The sequence below is a fragment of the Maniola jurtina genome, chromosome 8, assembly GCF_905333055.1.
Source record: "Maniola jurtina chromosome 8, ilManJurt1.1, whole genome shotgun sequence".
NCBI classification, from domain to species: domain Eukaryota; kingdom Metazoa; phylum Arthropoda; class Insecta; order Lepidoptera; family Nymphalidae; genus Maniola; species Maniola jurtina.
The window spans coordinates 3,279,714-3,302,343 of NC_060036.1; the positions used below are offsets into that span (position 1 = coordinate 3,279,714).

At 38.6% G+C, this 22,630-nt stretch overlaps 1 protein-coding gene across 1 annotated transcript in view; it reads right to left on the reverse strand.

The window, feature by feature from the left end:
• Nucleotides 1-8,198: 8,198 nt before the first annotated feature.
• LOC123867357 (tachykinin-like peptides receptor 86C) overlaps nt 8,199-22,630 on the reverse strand; it is a 40,139-nt gene continuing 25,707 nt past the window's right edge. The window contains exons 6-12 of the mRNA XM_045909357.1: nt 22,461-22,595; nt 21,867-21,944; nt 18,489-18,639; nt 14,174-14,370; nt 10,539-10,663; nt 8,500-8,637; nt 8,199-8,237 (exon numbers count right to left, since the gene is read on the reverse strand). Coding sequence (XP_045765313.1) covers nt 8,212-8,237; nt 8,500-8,637; nt 10,539-10,663; nt 14,174-14,370; nt 18,489-18,639; nt 21,867-21,944; nt 22,461-22,595 — 850 coding nt within the window. The 3' untranslated portion in view covers nt 8,199-8,211. The remainder of the gene's footprint in view (nt 8,238-8,499; nt 8,638-10,538; nt 10,664-14,173; nt 14,371-18,488; nt 18,640-21,866; nt 21,945-22,460; nt 22,596-22,630) is intronic.

Below are 22,630 nucleotides of genomic sequence, written 5' to 3' on the forward strand. Positions count from 1 at the left end.
ACCCTTCATTCAAGCCAGAACGTATAATCTAACTGCCTTTCCTCCTCAGGATTTCTTCCGAGAGAGTTGAATTAAAATTCATCTTTTAAACCGCGAAAGTCTGGTAGTTTGACTGGGGACGTCTACATTGTACACCCGACAGATTGTGCCTGCCATGTACTCGGCATTACGTGTAATAACATATGACTCCAAATGCCAAAAGTGTCCCTAAGTTCAGCCGATTTATTTTTAAGAATTTCCTCATTATAGCTAATCACCAAATATCAAGCAGAGACGATCCCCGTACCATCACAACGGGATTCATGCCCAGACAGGGTTTCGTTTATACATGTTTTGAATTTTTTATGTGTATCACTTACCACCACGTGAGATTGCAGTCAAGGGCAAACTTGTATCTGAATAAAAATAAAAAAGCACCTTACAGTACATTCTACAATATTTATTTAATATCAACTTCCTCCATCCCCTAGTAAGTGTATAGCATTAAAATTGCCTATGTATTAGGTATTTGCCCTATAGCATTAAAATTGACGAGTTGTAATTCGAAATTCAATGGCGAAGTCTGTACTAATATTATTACTGGTAGGAACCTACAATATGAGTTCACCCCCAGCAATTCCTGAAGCCCCACGGCTTAGATGGGGAGTAGGTACCAGTTGCACTGCAACATCAGGATTGAGGGGTCCGGTTGGAGAAAAAAAAGTTATGGGATTATCTTGGAAACTACCTACCTCTATCGAATAAAACAGTCAGCGAAATTGGTCCAGAAATCTTGGAGGAGTGTAGCTACATATTATATCATAAAAATATGGCGCTGAATTGAGAACTTTATTTTTATGAAATTGGAGTATAATATTGTTAATGGAGTAAAAGTTCCCACGGGATTTATAAAAACCTAAATTCAAGCGGGCGAAGCTGCAGGGATAATCTAGTCTCCATTAAAATGATTGAAACGCAGTTCTCCTAAATCCTCCACAGGACGAGTTCATTGGTTATTCATTGGATTTTAATCCAGCGGCCTCCAGCATTGGCATATAATATGTATAATGTAGGGGTACGCAAATCTGGTTGAAGCTAAAAAAATATGCCATGAAGCCAATTTGTTACGTGATCATTCATAATCATTTAAATCGCCCGCATTTTATTTTCAACATACAAAGAGGTGAAATATAAATGGAGCAGTGTAGGTATAATGTGAATTTTAATTCGGTGGAATTAGTGGAGTCAATGAAACCTTTTCGTCGGAAGTCACCAGAAATAGAAAATCAGGAACCTTTTAAAGCGGGGAAATAATTTTTACTATTTTTTAAACCATATCTATCAGCAAAACGTTACGGTCTCTTTTTTTTATAACCTATAAAAGAGGTAAAATGCTATCAAATGACCTCGAAACTACTACGGGTAAAAAGGGCCCGTTTTTAAGTCATTGATCGTTTTGTGCTTTTCAGAATAAATGTATATGTTTCTTTAAAAATTATTTAAAAAAAAAGTAAGGCACGTTGCCAACTTTTTGTTAAGTTATTAAGTTGCAGACATTTCAATTAATAATAATTTGTGAGTACTAAAATAAAAAATCCTTATTGGTTCTCCAGAGAACCAGTAACCAGTAAGGGCTCCGAAACTGTACCAATTACATAATTTATATTTTGTTACTTTGCCAAAGATACATATACTATTTTTCGCAAATATCACAGAAGTTCTTATCGCAGATTATCTTTTAAACTTCTTCACTTTCTCAACTATCTAATAACGAACAAAAATCCTTACTAATATTATAAATGTGAAAGTGTGTCTATATCTCTGACTGCTACCTTTTCACGGCCCAACATTTTAACCGATTTTGATGAAATTTGGTACAGAGTTTATCCCGGAAAATCAAAGAGTTCCCGCGGGATCCTTAAAGGTCCATACGCTTAACCGATTCATGTACCTACATATTATTTCAATTCTTGAGTATTGATTGCATTTATCAGACAAAAAGGATTTTGAAATAAAAACTCAAAATTAGAATTCGGACTTTTAATGGTCGGGATTTTATTTTTCTAAATTCTTTTATACGAAAAAAATACATGCACAAAACTAAACATTCTTATTTATTTAACATTTAGTAATTAACAGTGTAAAACATTTATATAATATTACTTAATAATTACTTAATTAATAGTACAAATTGACTACAAATAGTAGAACCAATTTAAAAGGCGATTTTCGACGTTTCTTTTTATTACCTTCTGTTTATTACCTTAATAAAAAACCGGCCTAGTGCGAGCCAGACTCGCGCACCGTGGGTTCCGTACTCGTGTATTTTTTCCGACATTTTGCACGATATATCAAAAACTATCATGCATAAAATAAATAAAAATCTGTTGAATCTGTAAAATGTACAGGTTAAACCCTTTCATATGATACTCCACTTAGTATAGTTATCTTAATTTGAAAATTGAAACATTTTTTTTTAAATAATGTAACCAACAAATTCACGATTTTCGGATTTATTCCTTTACTAGCTGATACCCGCGACTTCGTTCGCGTGGATGTAGGTTTTTTAAAATTCCCGTGGGAACTCTTTGATTTTCCGGGATAAAAAGTAACCTATGTGCTAATCCAGGGTATAATCTATCTCCATTCTAAATTTCAGCCCAATCCGTCCAGTAGTTTTTGCGTGAAGGAGTAACAAACATACACACACACACACACACACACACACATACAAACTTTCTCCTTTATAATATTATAATAGTGTGACTTGTGCTATAAGACCTACCTACCTGTCTTTCATGATTCTAGGTCAACGGGAAGTGCCCTATAGGTTTCTTGACAACACGACGGACCGACGGACGGACGGACGGACGGACAGACAGACAGACAGACAAAGTGATCCTATAAGGATTCAGTTTTTCCTTTTGAGGTACGGAAACCTAAAAAACACGTCTTTTTTATTTATATTTAAAATAATTTATTTACATACATTTAGCAACGTAATAAAATGCACACATTAATTACTATCATCAATTAAAGTTATGTAATATAATATCTAAATTGTTATAATTGAATATCAAACTAACCCCAGTGTTCTAGCTATTACAATTATACATATTACATAATTTTAACCTTATTAATCTAGATAATTACATTAAGCCAGTAAAGTTTCACAATAAACAGGTTTCATAACTTACTAGTGCATTCCCCGATCGGGTAGATAGATTATAGATATACCTACTTGTTTAATTTTGATTTTGGCTTGCATACAATAGTTATAGGTAAGGGTATATAAATATATAATATATGCGTTTGTAATCGTTTTAAATGTGATATTAATAAAATTGTGATTTTCGGATTTTCCCCTTTAATTGCGCTTTAAGACATTGCTTGTTGCCAATTTTTATGGTTCTAAGTCAACGGAAAGTACCTACCTATAGTTTTGATTCTCTTGTGTCTCAAAGTATGCGGCATAAATAACCGTATTTTTTCCAAAATTTCGGATTATCCAAGTACGGAACCCTCGGGGCGCCAGTATGACTCGCACTTGGTCGATTTTATTTTTAAGAAACCGCTTTACAAGGTTACCTCTTTCGCTACTTTCTTACCTATATACATTCTTAAAAACTGACCTACTAAAATGGCTCTACTAATGTAACTGTCGCATTTTAATCTACTTATTCTAACGCACTTGAGCTGCGCTGCGCGACGCAGCGCGGCAAATACTTGTAGTTTATATAAGAGTTTGTGGAGCATACAGGGGGTGTAACCAGAACGCTTTATAAATAACCAGTTCAAATAAATTATTATGAGTTTGCTGGAGTAAGGCGCTGGCGCGTCGCGCAGCGCAGCGCGAATACGTTTAGACCTTAGCATAGATGTACGTCAACAACAACGAGAAATTCCAGTAAGACAATTATATTGATCCACACTCATTTGAAAATAGATTATTGAATATTTTATTTTACAAATAACTAAAAACTAGGACATGTATATTCTGTACAAGGAACAGATATAATACACCGATATTTAGTTGAGTTAATAATGTTTCTGCAGAACTTTAATTCATTTTCGCGTGTATAGAACTTTATAGCTCATGCAAGGTACCTAATGTGTCCGTAGAACGAAAAGTCATGAGGTAAGTCGAAAATTACTATACTCACGAGGCTTCAAACAAATGAAAAAAAAATTGGTTGTCTGTAAAGTCGGTTTACTGACGATAGTTGAACGTGACAACAAAGGCCGATTGTGCTTCTTTGTCGCTCGTTCCGCGCTCTCGCTTGCAATTCAAGCCTTACATGGAACGCCTCAGAGCGAGCTCTGAGGCGTTCCATGCGGCGTTACCTCGGTAACGCCGCATGAGTCATGTTTTTTCGTGCGTGCAGCCGGCTCTATCGCATTATAAGACGTTGTCACGTCAAAAGAACATGAACATAATATTTTAAATTTTTTTTTGTGATGTAACCACAAATTCACGGTTTTCGGATTTTTTCCTTTACTTGTGCTATAAGATCTAGCTACCTGAAAAATTTCATGATTCTAGGTCAACGGGAAGTACCCTATAGGTTATTTTGACATACACGACAGACGGACAGATCGTTCGACGGATAGCACGGGTAGGTGCGGCAACCAAATCAGGCCCTAGACATATGTTACTATAAATTATACTACATACACAATACATACTAATAATATAAATTGGCGATCGATATTAGACACCGTAATAGGCGCGCGACGCCTACGCTCCGCCTCAGGAAGGTCCAAAAGTCATCTAGATTAAAATATAAACATCCATGACTTAACAACAACTTAGGTTCTATTGGGTATATTATAATCTTAATATTATGAAGTGTTTCACTAAACTATGGTCAGTATTTTATGTTATCAATTATTATTATCATAGAATACTGAGCATAAATATGTATGTAATAAATGCACGTAAGTTTTGTAATATGACGGCCGTAGTGGCCGTCATATTACAAAACGTACATTTACGAATCGTATTTTTACGAAAACGAATACGAACTGAATACGAATGAGTGCATAAACGCCCTTAAGGTTTATAATGATATGTTTTCGCACTCGTAAAATAAAAACTATAACACGTTAATATAATTGAAATTATAGTCAGATAAAAACTTATAGAAAAATATAGGAAGTTGATGGCATTAATAATAAAATTTGCTATTTTTGACGTGACAACGTCTTATAATTCGATAGAGCCGGCTGCACGCACGAAAAAACATGACTCATGCGGCGTTACCTCGCTCTGAGGCGTTCCATGTAAGGCTTGAAGTGCAAGCGAGAGCGCGGAACGAGCGACAAAGAAGCATAATCGGCCTTTGTTGTCACGTTCAACTATCGTCAGTAAACCGACTTTACAGACAACCAATTTTTTTTAAATGACTGTTCGCTCTACGGTGACGCTATATTACAATATTATATTGTTTGAAGTTGATAATGAAAAACATTTATTTTTTTCTTATAGCTTTTCAACGTTAAATCGGTTTTTTTTTATTTTGTTCTATCTTACTTATTTAAATATATTTTTTTAAGTTGTACAGAAACGCTCATTTTAAGCTCTTGATCTTTAAATTGATTAACGTCAATAATATTTTGTATAAAATAGAAGTAGATATATACGTTACAAACGTGAATAAAGTGAAGTCTTACAACTACGATAGGTACGATAGAAACCCAAGACACATATTTTGTAGAACACTATCTCTTCTACTATTGTACGTTTTGTATCTTCTTCCTTACTGATGAGTAACCACTCATCAGTAAGACAGAACACACATAATAAAGTAGAGGCTTGGTATCATGTCATTCGTTAAAGTAGGTAAGTACATTTTTTTTCATAGATGTACTAAACTATGAGATACGCCCAATTTTACCCACCTCCGTTAGTTGGGTAGACTATTTTTAATTTTGGGATACATAATACATTTAACTTTAACGGAAACACGGATAAGTTGATCACACTTTGCATGCGAATTAGTGCTGTATTTGTACAAAAATATACGAATCGTACGAATTGAGTGCGCACGCTGAATACGTTTTTTTTCTGTCAAATAGACAGTCCCATTCCCGAATCTATCGCTTTAATAGTGAAGTCCTGTTTGGTGCGTGATGAATAATCTGCTTTCTTAAATATAATTCTCTCCATTGATTCCATTTTGATCCCACTTTAATCCCAGAAACATTTGTGTCGGTTAACCAACTTAATAAATTTTTCTAGATCTATTGTTTATGTTTATCGCACGAAAGTGTATTTAAAAATCCCAACAGGTTTGGACTTTTTTCGGAACTATCATGCACTATAAGTACGACTAACTCACACGTCTGTGCGTATCCAATAGTACTTGGGGGTTGGAATTGCTCGAGCGTTTCGTATGTGTTTCAATGTCAAAATCGTACGAAAACGTATACAAAATGCGGTCGGCCTAACCATCTGATATGCGATTCGCCTTTAGATAAGTTACACTGAATAATTTCTCTAAATCATAGTGCTCCATGGCACCTGATTCTAAATTAATATTATTATTATTTGATAAGTATAATAATTGAATTGAGACCATATATTTTTTTAATAATTATAATTGTTTTATTACATTCACATTTATTTTGTTTCACATCTACTTATATCTAAATTCTAACAATTAGTTAGTTTGAATGTCTTTTAAATCAAAATACATCGGTACATAACATATGTGGGAGATTAAAGTAGAACTCTCCGAAATTAATCTAACCGAGAGATTAATTTTATTTCAAATAGAATTAATCTCTCGGTGGCGGCCGAGGCGCCCAGCACCAGCAGAAAGGGTGCGGGTGCGGTGCATGCGCTGAGTTCAGCGGGGAGCCGCGGCCGGGGGCGCGGATCGCAGCCAGGCCCGGGGCGGGAGCCAGGGCGTTGCGACGCCTGTGGATCCAGAGACCACAGGAAGGAAGCGTGCCGATTTCGTCATTTCGTCTGCAGCTGGTGTCCTGGCCTCGGGCACCTGAGACGCGTATGTCCCCAGCGGAGAGGTCAGAGTACGGTACGAGGCCGATGGCGGCGCGGGGTTAACCATGTCGCCGCTTCGCAAACCGCGGATTCGGAAGAGAATAACCCGTCGGAGCTGGAAGAGGAGCTGAATCAGTTGTCATTGAACAGTTACAGACCGGTGAGCATACCGATGTGTATTGATGGTGTTAAAATTGACATGGAAGTGGATACAGGTTCGGCAGTGACATACATGTATTAGTGAAGCTACCTATTTTAACAATTTTTCGAATAGACCATTAGAAAAATGACAATTAATACTTAAGTTTTACGATGGTAGTAAGCCCTTAGGGATGATAAAACCGACAGTGAATACTAGGCACTAGTAAGAATTTAGAACTGTACGTAATGGGCGGGGGCACAACATCTCTGTCGAGTCGTCATTGGTCGGCCGAAATGAATATAAATAAAAATTCCGTCGTCGAGAGTCGAGCCTTATTTCAGAAAATTGTCCAAATCACGAAAAAAATGGTAGTCCGTTGGAGCAAGGTCTGGCGAATACGGAGGGTGACGAATGGTTTCTAATTGCAGTTCCTGTAGAGTTAAAACGGTTTCTCGTGCTGTATGAGGTCTCGCGTTATCATGGAGCAATAATGATGAAGATCGATTCATAAGTCGGGGCTGTTTCACTGCTAGTTTCGGTATCATTGTTCGGAGTTCGGCGCAGTAGACATCTGCCGTTTTATTGCTTGACCAGATCGGAGAAAGCTATAGTGAATAACACCACGCTGAGACCACCAAACAGTTACCATTACCTTTTTATTGGTAAGCTTTGCTTTAGGACACTGTTGCAGCGTTTGACCTGGGGTCAACCATTGCATTTTCCGCTTACGATTATCGTGAAGAATCCATTTTTCATCACATGTCACAATTCGAGTCGGGAGGGCGAGTGGTGCATGTCGCATGCTGCATGTTGCAACATACCGATTTCTTTGGTTTGGCGGATTACAGCAAATTAAGCTTTTGGTTCCTTGTATATTATGGACTTCCGTAAAATAACCCTGCCTGCTTCTATACTTCAGACACTTCAATTTTATTTATTAATTAAGTATAGATATCAATTAATTACCTACTTACCTAAGGACTTGTAAGCGAAAATAGACCTTAGACTTTAGGTTGAGCAAACGACGTTCAGACTAGAGTGGTAACGATCGATGCTCTAATATTATGTACACCGATGTAGAACTTTACACTTTTCGCCCATGGATGATAGCTGCAACAAAACAAAAACCAGTCAAGTGCCATTCAGACTCGCGCATCGAGGGTTCCCTACCTACTTTTTCTGACATATGACCTTTTTCCCTACCTATGCTTTTTTAGTATGTTTGTAACGCGCCGAATATGAGCTGATTATGATAATTCTTTTTTTGTTTGGTAGGTCATACTTCCGAGGTACTCCCATTTTAGTTTGGTGAACGACCAGCGGCCATGCGAGTGCTATATTTCCTTTTGAACTAAAAAGGGGTCCATGTTACCATCGTAGGTCCGGTTCGGACACCGTGGGCAGCTAGCAGGCAAAGGCGGTCTCTGCGTCAGCGGCTCGGGCGTCCGAGACGACAAGCGCGGCCATGCGACTGCTGCATTTCCTCTTGAACTTCTGGGCCCCGCGACACCTGCGGAACCGTACACTGCCGCAAAATTGTTATAGAACTTATCTACTTGGCTGCTACGCTGGTCTAGTAGCTAGTTTTACGTTTGTAATCACTGATTCAATAATCGTAGACTTTCACCACGTTCAGATCGTTGTCCACACAAACTGTGCGACGTGTCGGCAAGCCGCGCTGATGACCGCTACAGATACTCGTAGGTGTGCACACTCGTTTGAGACGCAGCTCGCGTTTAAGTATCTTTCGGTCGTCCGAGCCTCAAGGGCGTTCCTAATCCGATCCGCTAAGATAAGGAACGCCCTTCCAGCATCAGTTTACCCCTCCACTTTTAATGTGGGTACCTTCAAGTCAAGAGTGAATAGACATCTTCTAGGTAAGCGCGCTCCATCTTAAGCTACATCATCATTTGCTTGCAGGTCTGATTGAAGCCAAGCGCTAATCTACAAATTAAAAAAAAAGACTTAGAGCTAGGAAGTTGACGGTGTTAGGTGTACTCCTGTGCCTTGGAGAACATCTAAAGCATCTACAGATGGAGCGCTTGATCTCGTTTCGGTCGTGTCTACGTGCCGGCTAATTTGTGGGCTGTAGGTACTGTCTGTTGTCACTGATGCTAAAAAGGGAACTAGAAATACACGAGACAGAGGAGAAATTAAGAATTGTTGGCTCTAATATAACCTATACTTAGTGAAACTAAAGCGATGCAACTGTTCTTGCATGGATCCCGAGAGAGCATCATCAAAATCGAAGTTGTTTCTGAGGACTTCCGACGAAAAGGCTTCATTGACTCCACTATATGCCACTATATGCCGTGTATACGAAATATACGAAACTATGTACCTACTTCAGTGAGTATCCACTTTCGCCCTGAAAACTTAGCACCCAATATACTCAATCCCAAGGGTCTTTTTTAAATTACAACTCAAGAACTATGCACGGAATAGGTACCTATTTTTCTTCACAGATTTTTGTTAATCTAGGTACTTGATTAAGTAAGAAAATGAGAATCCTTGAAAGTAGTTTAAGATCTGAATTCTTAGATTTTTACCCGCCTACATATTAGACAAAATTGAATTTAGATAACTTAGTTATAAGAATTCAATACCAAATTTTATTTTTAGTCGCCTCGATAAAAAAGTTAAAATCAAAACCTTGAAAATAATAATTAGAGTTATGAAATTCTAGATGAGTGTTAGATAAATCTTCCATCCATCCATCCATCCATCAGCCTGTAAACGTCCACTGCTGGACATAGGCCTTTCCAAGAGCGCGCCCCCAACCCAGATAAATCTTAAGGAAGCTTAATTTTTTTTTTCAGTCTCGTGGAATTCATTGATCTATTTCTTTGGTCGTTGGTCATGAGAGGTGATTCTGTACATGACTGCCGAAAAAAGTAGTGTAATGTTTTCACATAGATCAGCGGGTGACCAAGCTAAAGTGACAATAGGCAGGGCACATAGTTCAAAAAAGCGATAGACGTTTGGGTCCCAAGGTGCTGGAATGGGGACCTCCTACTGAAAATCGCAGCGTTGGTAGGTCTACCAACCTAGTGGGGGTCCCCACTAGGTGGACGGACGACATCAGACGAGTCGCAGGGAACCCGCTGGATTGTGGACCGTGGCGTGTGAAGTCCCTACAAGAGATCTATATTGTGGACGTTTGTTAGTTGATGATGATGATGATGAAATGTTTTTAGGGTACTTACCTGAAAGCTACGTATTATTACACATATAGTCAACGATGTGGTGAAATCATTTGACCAGCAACTTAATGTCAATGAACATGCTATGTGGCTACTCTTCGTTGAGTTTGGCTACCGTAGCTAAAATATGATCTGGAGAAACAAACAACTGTTACCAAATAAATTATTATTAGCACATCAAACAATAATTACGTTAACGAGTAAAAACCTGATCGGGATCTGCTGCCCGACTGGGACACGTAGTCGGGGGGCGACTCTGGTGGCGGCCTTCTCTTCCGGTAGCATGGCATCCTCCACCTGCACAGGAGCACTGTCTGGAAGTAGGACCTGAACCTGTCGGGAAAGAGTGTTTCAGTTGAGTTTTGAAAAACTTTGGCTTTGTAAATGTCGAAATTTCATGTCAAATTCACATTTAAAGCACTTCCACCATAGGTTTCCATGCAGTGTATGCTTAATACAATACAAGTTATACAAGAAATAATTAGTATTGGTATTATACAAGTTGTTAGATCATAACATATTGCATGCTAATACGAGGGCGGCACTGAAAATTTCGGGAATCAAGGAAGTGACACAACTATTTAAAATATGTATTTATTGCTTTTCGAAGTATTCTCCGCGAAATTTGACACATTTTTCCATACTATGGAACCAATCATTGAAGCAACCATTCCATTCGGAAGTTGGGGTCTCCAAAATGGCCGTTTTGTAGGCGTCCACAGCTTCTTCAGGTGATGAAAATCTCTGACCACGCAATGTATTCTTTATTTTAGGGAAAGTACAGAAATCATTAGGGCTTAGGTCGGGGCTGTATGGCGGATGGTCTAATAATTCTATGTTTTCTTGCTCTAAAAACTCTTTTGTTCTGTGCGCGGTGTGAGAACTCGCATTGTCGTGATGGAGGATGATGCGGCGGTTGCAGTTCTCTTTACGGAGTTCAGAAACGACCTGTGGCAAACAAATGCTAGCATACCATTCTGCGTTAACCGTTCTTTGTCCCTCAAGAGGAATAGTTGCAACATGGCCGGTTTTGAAGACAAACGTGGCTACCATTTTTTTTGCAACACTTCGTGAATGAACGATTTTTGTTGGCTTTAACTCATTTTCGAACACCCAAACTCGTGACTGGTTTTTTGTTTCGGGTTTGTACGCGTATATCCAGGATTCGTCACTTAATACGATGTTGTACACAGCATTTGAGGATCCTGCGTGGAATCTTTCGAGAGTTCTGATGCACCAAGTAACGCGAGCCGCTTTTTGCTCTTCACAGAGCAAATGCGGTATCCATCGGGAAAACAACTTTTTTACACCTAACTGTTCATGCAAGATTATTTGTATTTGACTCATGCCAATGTCTAAAGTTGCCTGAATCTCGCGGTATGTCACATGTCGATCTTCCTCAATCAGCTTACGCACAGCATCAACGTTTTCTTGGGTGACTGCAGTTTTTGGACGACCTTGACGGGGATCATCACTGAGCTTGACACGTCCACGTTGACATTCAGCAAATCAGCGATAAATTGTGGTTTTAGATGGGGCTTCATCACCAAATGCAGAAATCATCCGGTCAACACACTGTTTTTGTGTTAAACCCATCGATGGTTAAACCACTTCGAATGTCGTAATAAATCATCGCTCTAGAATTTTCTCGAGTCAATTCCATTTTCTCAACGACTAAACAAGTTTGAAAAGACCTTGTGACAAGACCGAGAATCTTTTTTTAAATAAATAAATGGTATTCGATTTTTAAAACCAAGGAGTTTTCAATTAAAAAGATTTTAATATGACAGGGATGGTGGAAATATTCCATTCCCGATACTTTTAGTGCAGCCTACGTAGGCAGAATTTGGCTGTACCTTTTTTGACGTGACAACGTCTTATAATTCGATAGAGCCGGCTGCACGCACGAAAAAACATGACTTATGCGGCGTTACGCCGCATGAGTCGTTCCATGTAAGGCTTGAAGTGCAAGCGAGAGCGCGGAACGAGCGACAAAGAAGCACAATCGGCCTTTGTTGTCACGTTCAACTATCGTCAGTAAACCGACTTTACAGACAACCAATTTTTGTTTTTTATCTCATCTCCACTGGTACATGGGTAAAAAAATTCGCAATAAAAAAATTGAATTTGAACTAAAATTGTTTGTGAGGCTAATGCAACTAGGGCAGCAATGCGGGGGCCAACGCGAATCAACCAGCTCTAAAGTGAATCCACAACGTTTTAAAGCAAACATTCATTTGCAGGAAGCAGCGTATTTGAAATGGAGGGTAATATCAACAAAGCTCTTAGAAGAACTTTTTACTAATTGGTTGTCCTTTGAAGCTTTAGTTTGCCATAAAAATTGAAAGCAAATATAAGTACCTACCCTAGTGCTACTGAAATAAACTTTTAGAAGTACGCTGGAATTACGGCTAGAAGATACGTTTGTACAAACAAAATGACAGTTATTTTTTGTATCGAATCGAAGCGACCCACACGAGCGTCTATAGTTAGAATTGTGTTGAATGGGCTTCATGTTGACAGTATGTTGACAGATGTCTCATCACTAATAAAATAATCAGTTCCTAGTACGGCCCACTCACATGTGTACCTAGTTATGTGTAATATGAAACTCCACATAACTAGGTATTAAATACTCGTGAAGGCCTTGAAGCAAGTACCTAATAATTCCATGCCTGAGTCTTTGCCTTAGTGTTTTAATAACATTTTTTATACAACAGTTAGGTAATATTGATAGTATAACTTTTATATCACGTTCAATATCTTTCAATGTCGTCGCGAGATATAAACTCAAAGCGAGCACCTGGCTGTCTGTCTGTCTGTAGTAATTGTTATAGTTACCCTGCATTTACATATTCGCAGTAACAGCACGGTGCACGGTTAGTCCGTTGTCAAGTAGTATGTTCTCGCCATTGCACGGTTGCAAGACCAGACACTGAGTGTACTAGAGTGAGGAAACTCTCGGTTTGATCCTGAAATCGATATCTCTCAAATATTAGGCTAGGGGTGACGTGAAATCAAAGATCTTTACCTAAGAATTGTTTCTTCCTACATCCATACGTTAAATAAAGATTATTATTTTTTTCTCTCGTCTGGCTTTACAAAGATTAGCCCAATGTCAAGTTTGTAGTTATTTACAAGTTAGGGAAACTATATAAGTATGGACTTCATCTGTGCCGGCGTTCGCCGACATACGCGCGGCGCCCCTTTAGAGCGCTTCCCAGTCAGTTCCAGCATGGTTCCAGCATCAAAAAATACTTTTAATACTTTTGTTAAATACTTTTAACAAAAAAAAAAAAAACTCCAAAAAAGCACAACACGCGCGCCAGCAAACGCTAACACAGACGAAGTCCTAAATAAGGATACCTAGTCATTTCATAGCCTACCTAGCGTGAAATATAGATAACATTTGACGACTGCTGTGACTGGTGAACTGTGCCAGGGAAGAATATTTGAAGAGGTAGCTCCCATCCCGTTCGTCAATCTGCTCTCTCTTCCGTGAATGTGTAAATACACCTTATTTTTTAGAATTTTTGTTTCGTGACTTTATTTCAAAGATAAGTGAACAATATATTCGTATAAAGTAAGGCATTTTTATGAAACCTGGAGAGCTATAACATTTTCGTGTGATTGCCAATATTTCCATTTACAACGGAAAATGAAAGTGAAGAAAATTTAATATTGGGATTTTAGGAATTCTTTGATCCATACTAATATTATAAATGATTAAAGAGGTAGTTGGATATCCAGTCGCAACGTGAGCCATACGTTCGCCAATATTTCAAGCTGCTCACGTGTGACTGAACTGCTGTTCAATTATAATATTTGAGTAATCATACTTACTTGGCATTCATCCAGTAGTAGATAATGGGGTTGACCATTGCATTGGCCATGGCTAGCCAGTAAAACGCCAAATAGATGTGCTGGATATGCTTCATAAACATGACAGACGGGTTGAAGTGGGCGTAGACGAAGTACAATTGATAGGGCAGCCAGCAGATGCCAAAGATGACTATGACAAGGATGAACATCTTCACCACCTAACAAAATAAAAAAAGATTAGTGTTCGTCTATCGTCTATTACCTTTTAAAAGCCTAACATTCGACAGTGTGTTTGGACTAGAATAAGTTTTTTTTTTGCCCGTCTAAATTAAGGTAGCCAAGTTATATACGTTTCATGTGTGTGTGTGTGTGTGTGTGTGTGTGTGTGTGTGTGTGTGTGTGTGTGTGTGTGTGTGTGTGCGTGCGTGCGTGCGTGCGTGCGTGCGTGCGTGCGTGCGTGCGTGCGTGCGTGCGTGCGTGCGTGCGTGCGTGCGTGCGTGCGTGCGTGCGTGCGTGCGTGCGTGCGTGCGTGCGTGCGTGCGTGCGTGCGTGCGTGCGTGCGTGCGTGCGTGCGTGCGTGCGTGCGTGCGTGCGTGCGTGCGTGCGTGCGTGCGTGCGTGCGTGCGTGCGTGCGTGCGTGCGTGCGTGCGTGCGTGCGTGCGTGCGTGCGTGCGTGCGTGCGTGCGTGCGTGCGTGCGTGCGTGCGTGCGTGCGTGCGTGCGTGCGTGCGTGCGTGCGTGCGTGCGTGCGTGCGTGCGTGCGTGCGTGCGTGCGTGCGTGCGTGCGTGCGTGCGTGCGTGCGTGCGTGCGTGCGTGCGTGCGTGCGTGCGTGCGTGCGTGCGTGCGTGCGTGCGTGCGTGCGTGCGCGTGCGCGTGCGCGTGCGCGTGCGCGTGCGCGTGCGCGTGCGCGTGCGCGTGCGCGTGCGCGTGTGCGTGTGTGTGTGTGTGTGTTTGTTACTCCTTCACGCAAAAACCACTGGACGGATTTGGCTGAAATTCAGAATGGAGATAGATAATATCCTGGATTAGCACATAGGCTACTTTTTATCCCGGAAAATCAAAGAGTTCCCACGGGATTTTGAAAAACCTAAATCCACGCGGGCGAAGTCGCGGGCATCGGCTAGTTATAAATATATCATTAAAGTGTTAAAATTTTTCTGAAATGCTGGCATATTTGCACTTCAGAAATACTTCGCCTCGCCCTTCCAAGCTCCGCCGTAAATTGCTTTATTTCCGGGCTGGATAGTAATGTACCTACTATTTTTAACCGACTTCAAAAAAAGGAGGAGGTTCTCAATTCGTCGGAATCTTTTTTTTTATGTATGTTCCCCGATTACTCAAAAACCCCTGGACCGATTTGGAAATTATTATTTTTTGTTTGAAAGGGTATCCTGTGCAGGTGGTCCCATATAAATTTCGTAAAGATTTGATGAATATCTTCGGAGATGGAGAGCAGATGACTGATGAACTCCTCAATGGATAAGAGCAAATTGCTCGCGATCAGTGTAAAAGCTTAGTAAATCTGTATAAATAAAAAAATATATGGCATATTAACTTATCCATACTAATATTATAAATACGAAAGTGTGTCTGTCTGTCTGTCTGCTACCTTTTCACGGCCCAACAGTTTAACCGATTCTAACGAAATTTGGTACAGAGTTAGCTTATATCCCGGGGACGGACATAGGCTACTTTTTATCCCGGAAAACCTAACAGTTCCCACAGGATCTTCAAAAACCTACATCCACGCGGACGAAGTCGCGGGCATCCTCTAGTATTTCATAAAGACAAATATTTCCTAGTAGTGGAGTAAAATAGCTATTCTTTGGAAGTCCTCAGAATCAGCTCCGATTTTGATGATTTTTAATTTTTGTTTTTTACATATTATTTAAAATCAAATAAATATCAAATAATATATAAAAAACTAAAATTAAAAAAAAATCATCAAAATCGGAGCTGTTTCTGAGGTCTTCCGACGAAAAGGTTTCGTTTACTCCACTATAGTTAGAGAGTAAAATTTAAACTGATAGTTATAATACTGGTAGCACGAGATTGACCGCATAATCCTCCTACTGACGTAAGTTTGCAACTCACAAGTTATTATGGTAGTTGGCATTTGATATTAGTTTGTTGTGGGTGGGCTTGATACTTTATACTTTAATGGGTATACCTATCTCAAATTCTCAACCAACATCAGATAATTTATGCTAAATTTAAAGAAGTGAGTGCCTGAGATCTATAGAGTATTTATAGAAGTGTGTAGTTGAGATCTATACAGCGCACTTTGACTTTGCTCAGACTTAACAGGGCTCTCTCCGTCACTTACTCCATACAATCGTAGTTCCAATTTCATTTGAATATTAAGCAACCAAAGGCCATGAAACAATTTCATGAATCAGAATATGTCTGCAAAAGCAGACATATTCTAGAAACTAATATATGTGTCTGTGGTGTTTTATATTTTTCTAAAAATATGTAGTTTTAAAATTACAGGGGCTCAAAGATTTGTATATGAATTTTTAAGACCGCGTAACTTTGAAACCGAATAATTTAACAGAAATCTGGAATAATAAATACAAATCTATTTGTTCATAAATACATTTAAAAATTTTTTTTGTGATGTAACTACAACTTCGAATTTATACCTTTACTATGTGCCATAAGACCTAAAATACCTGCCAAACATGATTCTTGTGACATGTGCTTAGAAACATTATGGAAAAGTCTGAGAAAAGATTACACGAACGGAAAAAGCCAAACATTTCGGCTAAAGCCGGGACGCCTGGCAAACCTAACTGGGGCGAACGGTTTCGGGAATGGCGACCGCGTACCTGCAAACAACCGCAGCGTGGGACGACCTCCAGTTTGCTGGACCACTAACTGTTTATTTTGAAACATTTTAGAAAATACTTAACATTGTATTTTTACCCGACGGCGGCAAATCCAAAAGGAAGGGTTATGATCGTTATGATTTTAGCAGTCTATGTATGTATGTATGTTTGTATTCAAATGCTGTGTGTTCATACGTAGTGCCTAAACTACTGAGCCAATTTTGATGAATGAGGTGTCAATTGATTCGTTGGAAAGGTCCGGGTGATATAGGTATTTTATAGATTTTTTATACGAAAAAAATTGACCTAACGGATGTAACATAGAAAAAAACCGACCAAGTGCGAGTCAGACTAGCGCACCGAGGGTTCCGTACTCGGGTATTTTCCCGACATTTTGCACGATAAATCAAAAACTATTAAGTATGCATAAAAATAAAGCTGTTTTAGAATGTACAAGTAAAGCCCTTTCATATACCCCACTTGGTATAGTTATTTTACTTTGAAAATTAAAACACATTTTAATTTTTTTTCTGTGATGTAACCACAAATTCACGGTTTTCAGATTTATTCCTGTACTTGTGCTATAAAACCTACCTACCTGCCAAATTTCATGATTCTAGGTCAACGGGAAGTACCCCATAGGTTTTATTGACAGACACGACGGACGGACGAACGGACGGGCGGACGAACGGACGGGCGGACGAACAGACAGACAGACAGACAACAAAGTGATCCTATAAGGGTTCCGTTTTTCCTTTTGAGGTACGGAACCCTAAAAAGTGGAGGTGTCTAAAAAAATTATTGTATCGAGTGGGATGTCAAATCAAAGAGGAAAAAAATCTGAGCTCCTGAATACATATAAATGTATAACTCCATTAAAATATACCAATTGACAGAAAACTAATTTTACTCTAATATTTCAGCGTTATTTAGAGTTTAGACGATCAGAGTCGGGTTTTAGTTTTCAACTTTATCTTGTGACATAGTGACTTTGAGCTAACATTTGCCACTTGTACAAATAGGTACTTTTGAATAATTACTTCGTCAAACAAATCAAATCAATGTTATTAAGTATTGCGAATCCGTTGTACTTAGTTCATTTTTGTTGATCCAATTAAAATATCACGCGGTATCTCAGTATCGGTGAGAGCACGGTTTTTGAAATTAGTGTGTTCCAGCTATAACTTACCATGGCAAGTAAACTTTTTCGTAGGTATATTACCCCATTATACCTAGAGGAACTCTAATTTAAGCTGTTTGTTGGTTAACTTTCAGGCATGCAGGTTTCCTCGCGATGTTTTCCTTCATCCACTAACTCCGAAATGTAATATTTATTTATTAAAACGCACATGACCGAAATGTTTGAGTTGCGTGCCGGGATCGAACCCCCGACCCTCCCATCGACATCTTAATCACTAGGCTATTTACCATCTGATTATACTATCAGTCTGATGTAATGTAATAATAAATGAATACTTAAACATAAGATGGTTGAAAAACCATACCTTTCTCTTGGAGTGTATCGAGTCCAGCTGTCTCTGCGTCAATTCGCCAATAGACTTCGAACCCCACAAAACTCGCCCCATTGCCGTGTAGAAGAATATCATTCCAAGCATGGGTGCTACGTATGTGATCACGAAGAATAATACTTGATACCTGCACAAGGAATCAAACAATTAGGAACGATTAGGTTCCAGCCAACAAGCAAGCTGCGTGGGTGTTAGCGTGGCATTAGCGTGGCACGGTTATGCATATATTATGTGTTAGGTGTGATGGCGTGTTTATAGAAAAGGGTCACCCACCAAAAACATTTCATGTAAAGGTTGCCAAGACTCACAAGTTTTATGTGTTTTCACTGTTAAAAAGTTATGAGATCTCTAGTAGAGCCAAGCCCCTAGCCAAGCTCAGATTTGTGCTGGCCATGAGACCTATACCAAGTCCAAAGTATATAGCTCTTAAATGCTCTTTACTATGTCACATTTATAACAATAAATAACATATAACTCTACTTACAAGCTCTAATTCTACAAACCCTACATCTTGGTTAAAAAAGTACGGCTTGGCCGTTCACTGTTCGTGGAATTTTTATCTGATATGACATTTAAGCCCGGAATAGCTTGTGCGACAATCACGAAGTACAATACAAATTAGTAATTGTCGAACAAACTATTCCTATATATATTATGTCATGTAATAGTTTCACGAACATTAAACGGCCAAGCCGTACTTTTTAACCAAGATTTAGGGTTTGTAGAATCAGAGCTTGTAAGTAGAGTTATTTGTTATTTATTGTTATAAATGTGACAGAGTCAAGAGCATTTAAGAGCTATATACTTTGGACTTGGTCCCATGGCCAGCACAAATCTAAGCTTGGCGAGGTGCTTGGCTCTACTAGAGATCTCATAACTTTTTAACAGTGAAAACATTATGAACTTGTGAGTCTTGGCAACCTTTACATGAAATGTTTTTGGTGGGATTTCATTTCTTTTTGGCAGGTGCCCTAGATTTTTATTGGATCTATTTTTTGTAGGTACCTACATCAGTTTCATGGCCCGCTATCTATCGTTACCTCTTTTTTTAAAAGCTTCTATTCCACTTGCAATAAATGTAACTATGTTTGTTTGGGTGGAAACTTGCACTCTATTTTAAAGCATATATGTCAAATTTCAGTCTTTTAGGACTTCAGGAAACACATTTTTTTAATGTACAAACTGGGAAAAATTTATTTTCCTGTTGTTTTAATGCAATCCCTATGTAGGCACATACCAAATTTCAGTCTTCTAGGACTTAGGGAAGTACTTTAGAATTTTTGACTAGAGGGGTTTTGAATGGCAATAAATCTGAAACCATAACAGCTAGACAATTGATACTTGGTACGTTTGATAAGTCTGCCAAGGACATATTATTTTGAAAAATTCAGCATTCTAGCGATAGACTTTACAAAAGGTAGGAGGGGGAAAACTTCCAATTTCTTAATTTTCCTGTAGTTTGTATGCAATTTCTAGTCTACATATCAAATTTTAGTGTTCTAGGACTTCGGGAAGTACCTAAGAGGTTTCGACTAGAGGTTTTGATGATCCAAATCTGGAACCAAAAAAGCTAGATATTTGATACTAGGTATATTTGGTAAATTTGCTGAGGACACGTTATACTGAAAATTTCAGCTTTCTAGCGTCATCCAGACCGAAGTTATGATGGTTCGAAAATACGGCGAAATGCTTCGAGAAAAAGGTACACCATTTGGCTCAAGAAAAAGGTACGCCATTTGGCGCGTCTTGGCTTTGGTCGTCCTGATATTAAGTGCGACAGGTTTTTGATGCAATAGTTTCGCGGAATTGCTACTCGAAAAAGGTTACCTTTTACAAGCACTTTTGAATCGTTAAAAGCATCTACCACTTTCCTTTCCTTTCCTACCGAGAAGAACCAGAAACTCAGCAGTTGCATTTTAAATACAATATTATGGCATGTATAAATGTAATTATAGTCCCGCACGTTGTTGGTACGAGCTCAGGTCAAATCCACATTTACATAATCTTCGATTGTGTAAAATACTAAAGTTCACGTGAAAAATCATATTTCATTCCGTAACACGAACTGCCTTACTTAGGAAGCCTGTGCAAAATCACGAAGCAAATTCTCACAAAGTTTGATAAAATATTTCATATAATACCGTCTGCATTTCATTTTTCATTAATAATATTTATTATTAAATTTCGCGCTCGCATGTTCATTAGCCCTAAATAAGATGCTAAAAAGTGTGCGCAAGAGATTACTTGCATCGATTCGTGTTAGAAATAGCAAACATCTAGTTAAACCCATTAATTTTGTATAACTTCTGCTATTTTGTATACAATCGTTCGATATATTTAGCAAAAAATTTTATCGTAGAGGGCGCGGTCACGTGGGGCCGGGGCGCTAGAATTCAACGGCTACGGATACAGATGGCTACTACAGCACCGTAGACACACTCTACGGCAGATTATGCACAAGACCCAGGGAGTTAAAATGCCCCTCTGACTAACGTTAGTGAACCTAAAATTCTGCCGGCCGGTACCGCCGCAACCACCTATGTCGCTGCATTTTAACCGACTTCGAAAAAAGGGGGAGGTTCTCAATTCGTCGGAATCTTTTTTTTTATGTTCCCCGAATATTCTAAGACGCCTGGATCGATTTGGATTTTTTTTGTTTAAGGCTGCGCTCTCACAAAAATCAAAAAATTTTAGATTTCAAGTGCTAAATTTACCACAATAGGAAAATCTTTCACATTGAAAACAATTGAAAACATGTTTAAGAGGGGTATCTCCATCACTCGCTTCATACAAACGTAGTTCCAATTTCATTTGAATATTAAGCAACCAAAGTCCATGAAATTTTGTAGACATATTCTAGAAACTAATTAATATCTATGTCTATTTTTACGACAATTTTTTTTATTGAATGGCTGCTTATTGCAATTTGGAGTGATGTTTATTATTATTTTTATGTTAGATAAAATTAATGGATTGTTACCAAAACTACATAAATAGATTTGTTAAAGAACATAGTTTATTTTCACATAAATTTTTGAATGAAGTTATGCTTAATTCTATAGAAAAATTGTGTTAAAATAGCCATTAAATAAATACAGCGTTAATCCTAATGCTGTAATGCATAAAATCGCTTCGCAAAAGTCATTATTTCTCGTATTAAGTACCTAAAGGATAAAACTGGTGGGTTATCCCTAGACCCTTGTAGACCCTTTTAAAGTGTACAATACTGTAGTACATTATTTTGATCTATTCCGTAGGGTTTAGCCAAAAAAAGTGTTTATTTACAACATCACATTAGAAACCTTTAAAATTTATTATCAGCGTTTCCCTAGTATACTTATATTCACATCTTACACAAAATCCATATGTGAGACATCAGGCAGACCATCTGGCCACAACAGCAGGCATGCAGTTTTTATAGTCCCTTTTGATCTGTAGGATTTAAAAAAAAACATCTTTTAGAAAAAAAAAGTCTAGAAATAAAATAAATAATATTTTTTTTTAATCATGCGTATCCTAACTCCATTCTAATATTATGAATGTGAAAGTTTGTTTGATTGTTAGCTTTTCACAGCCCATCTCTTAGACAATTCTTGACAAAAGGCATAGAGTTGGTATCCGAGGGAAGGACAAGCGAATGCGAGCTGGCAACAGCTGCTACTATCGCAATTTCAACAATTTTACAGGATGAAAGTGAAACTTGTTTCCTTCAGCTAATCCATACTTCCCTACTAATATTATAAATGTGAAAGTGTATCTGTGTGCTTGTGTGTCTGTCTGTCTGTCTGTCTGTTACTTAGTTGTTAAGACATACTTAGTCTACTTTTACCTATCCCAGAAAATCAATGAATGCTAACGGCTTTTTAAAAACATATATCATATCCAGGCAGATGAAGTCGCGGACATTATCTAGGAGATAGATAAAACACCCGCGTTCTATTTACCTACCGATATTGCTTAGTAGTGGAGAACAGTAAGCATGGCATAGCTAGCAGCACCCCGCTCACCCATATCCCAGCGATCATGATGAGGGAGTACCTCTTAGACATCCTTGGTCGCATTGGACGTACGATCGCTTGGTACCTATAGCAAAGTCAGTCAATAAATACATTTTATAC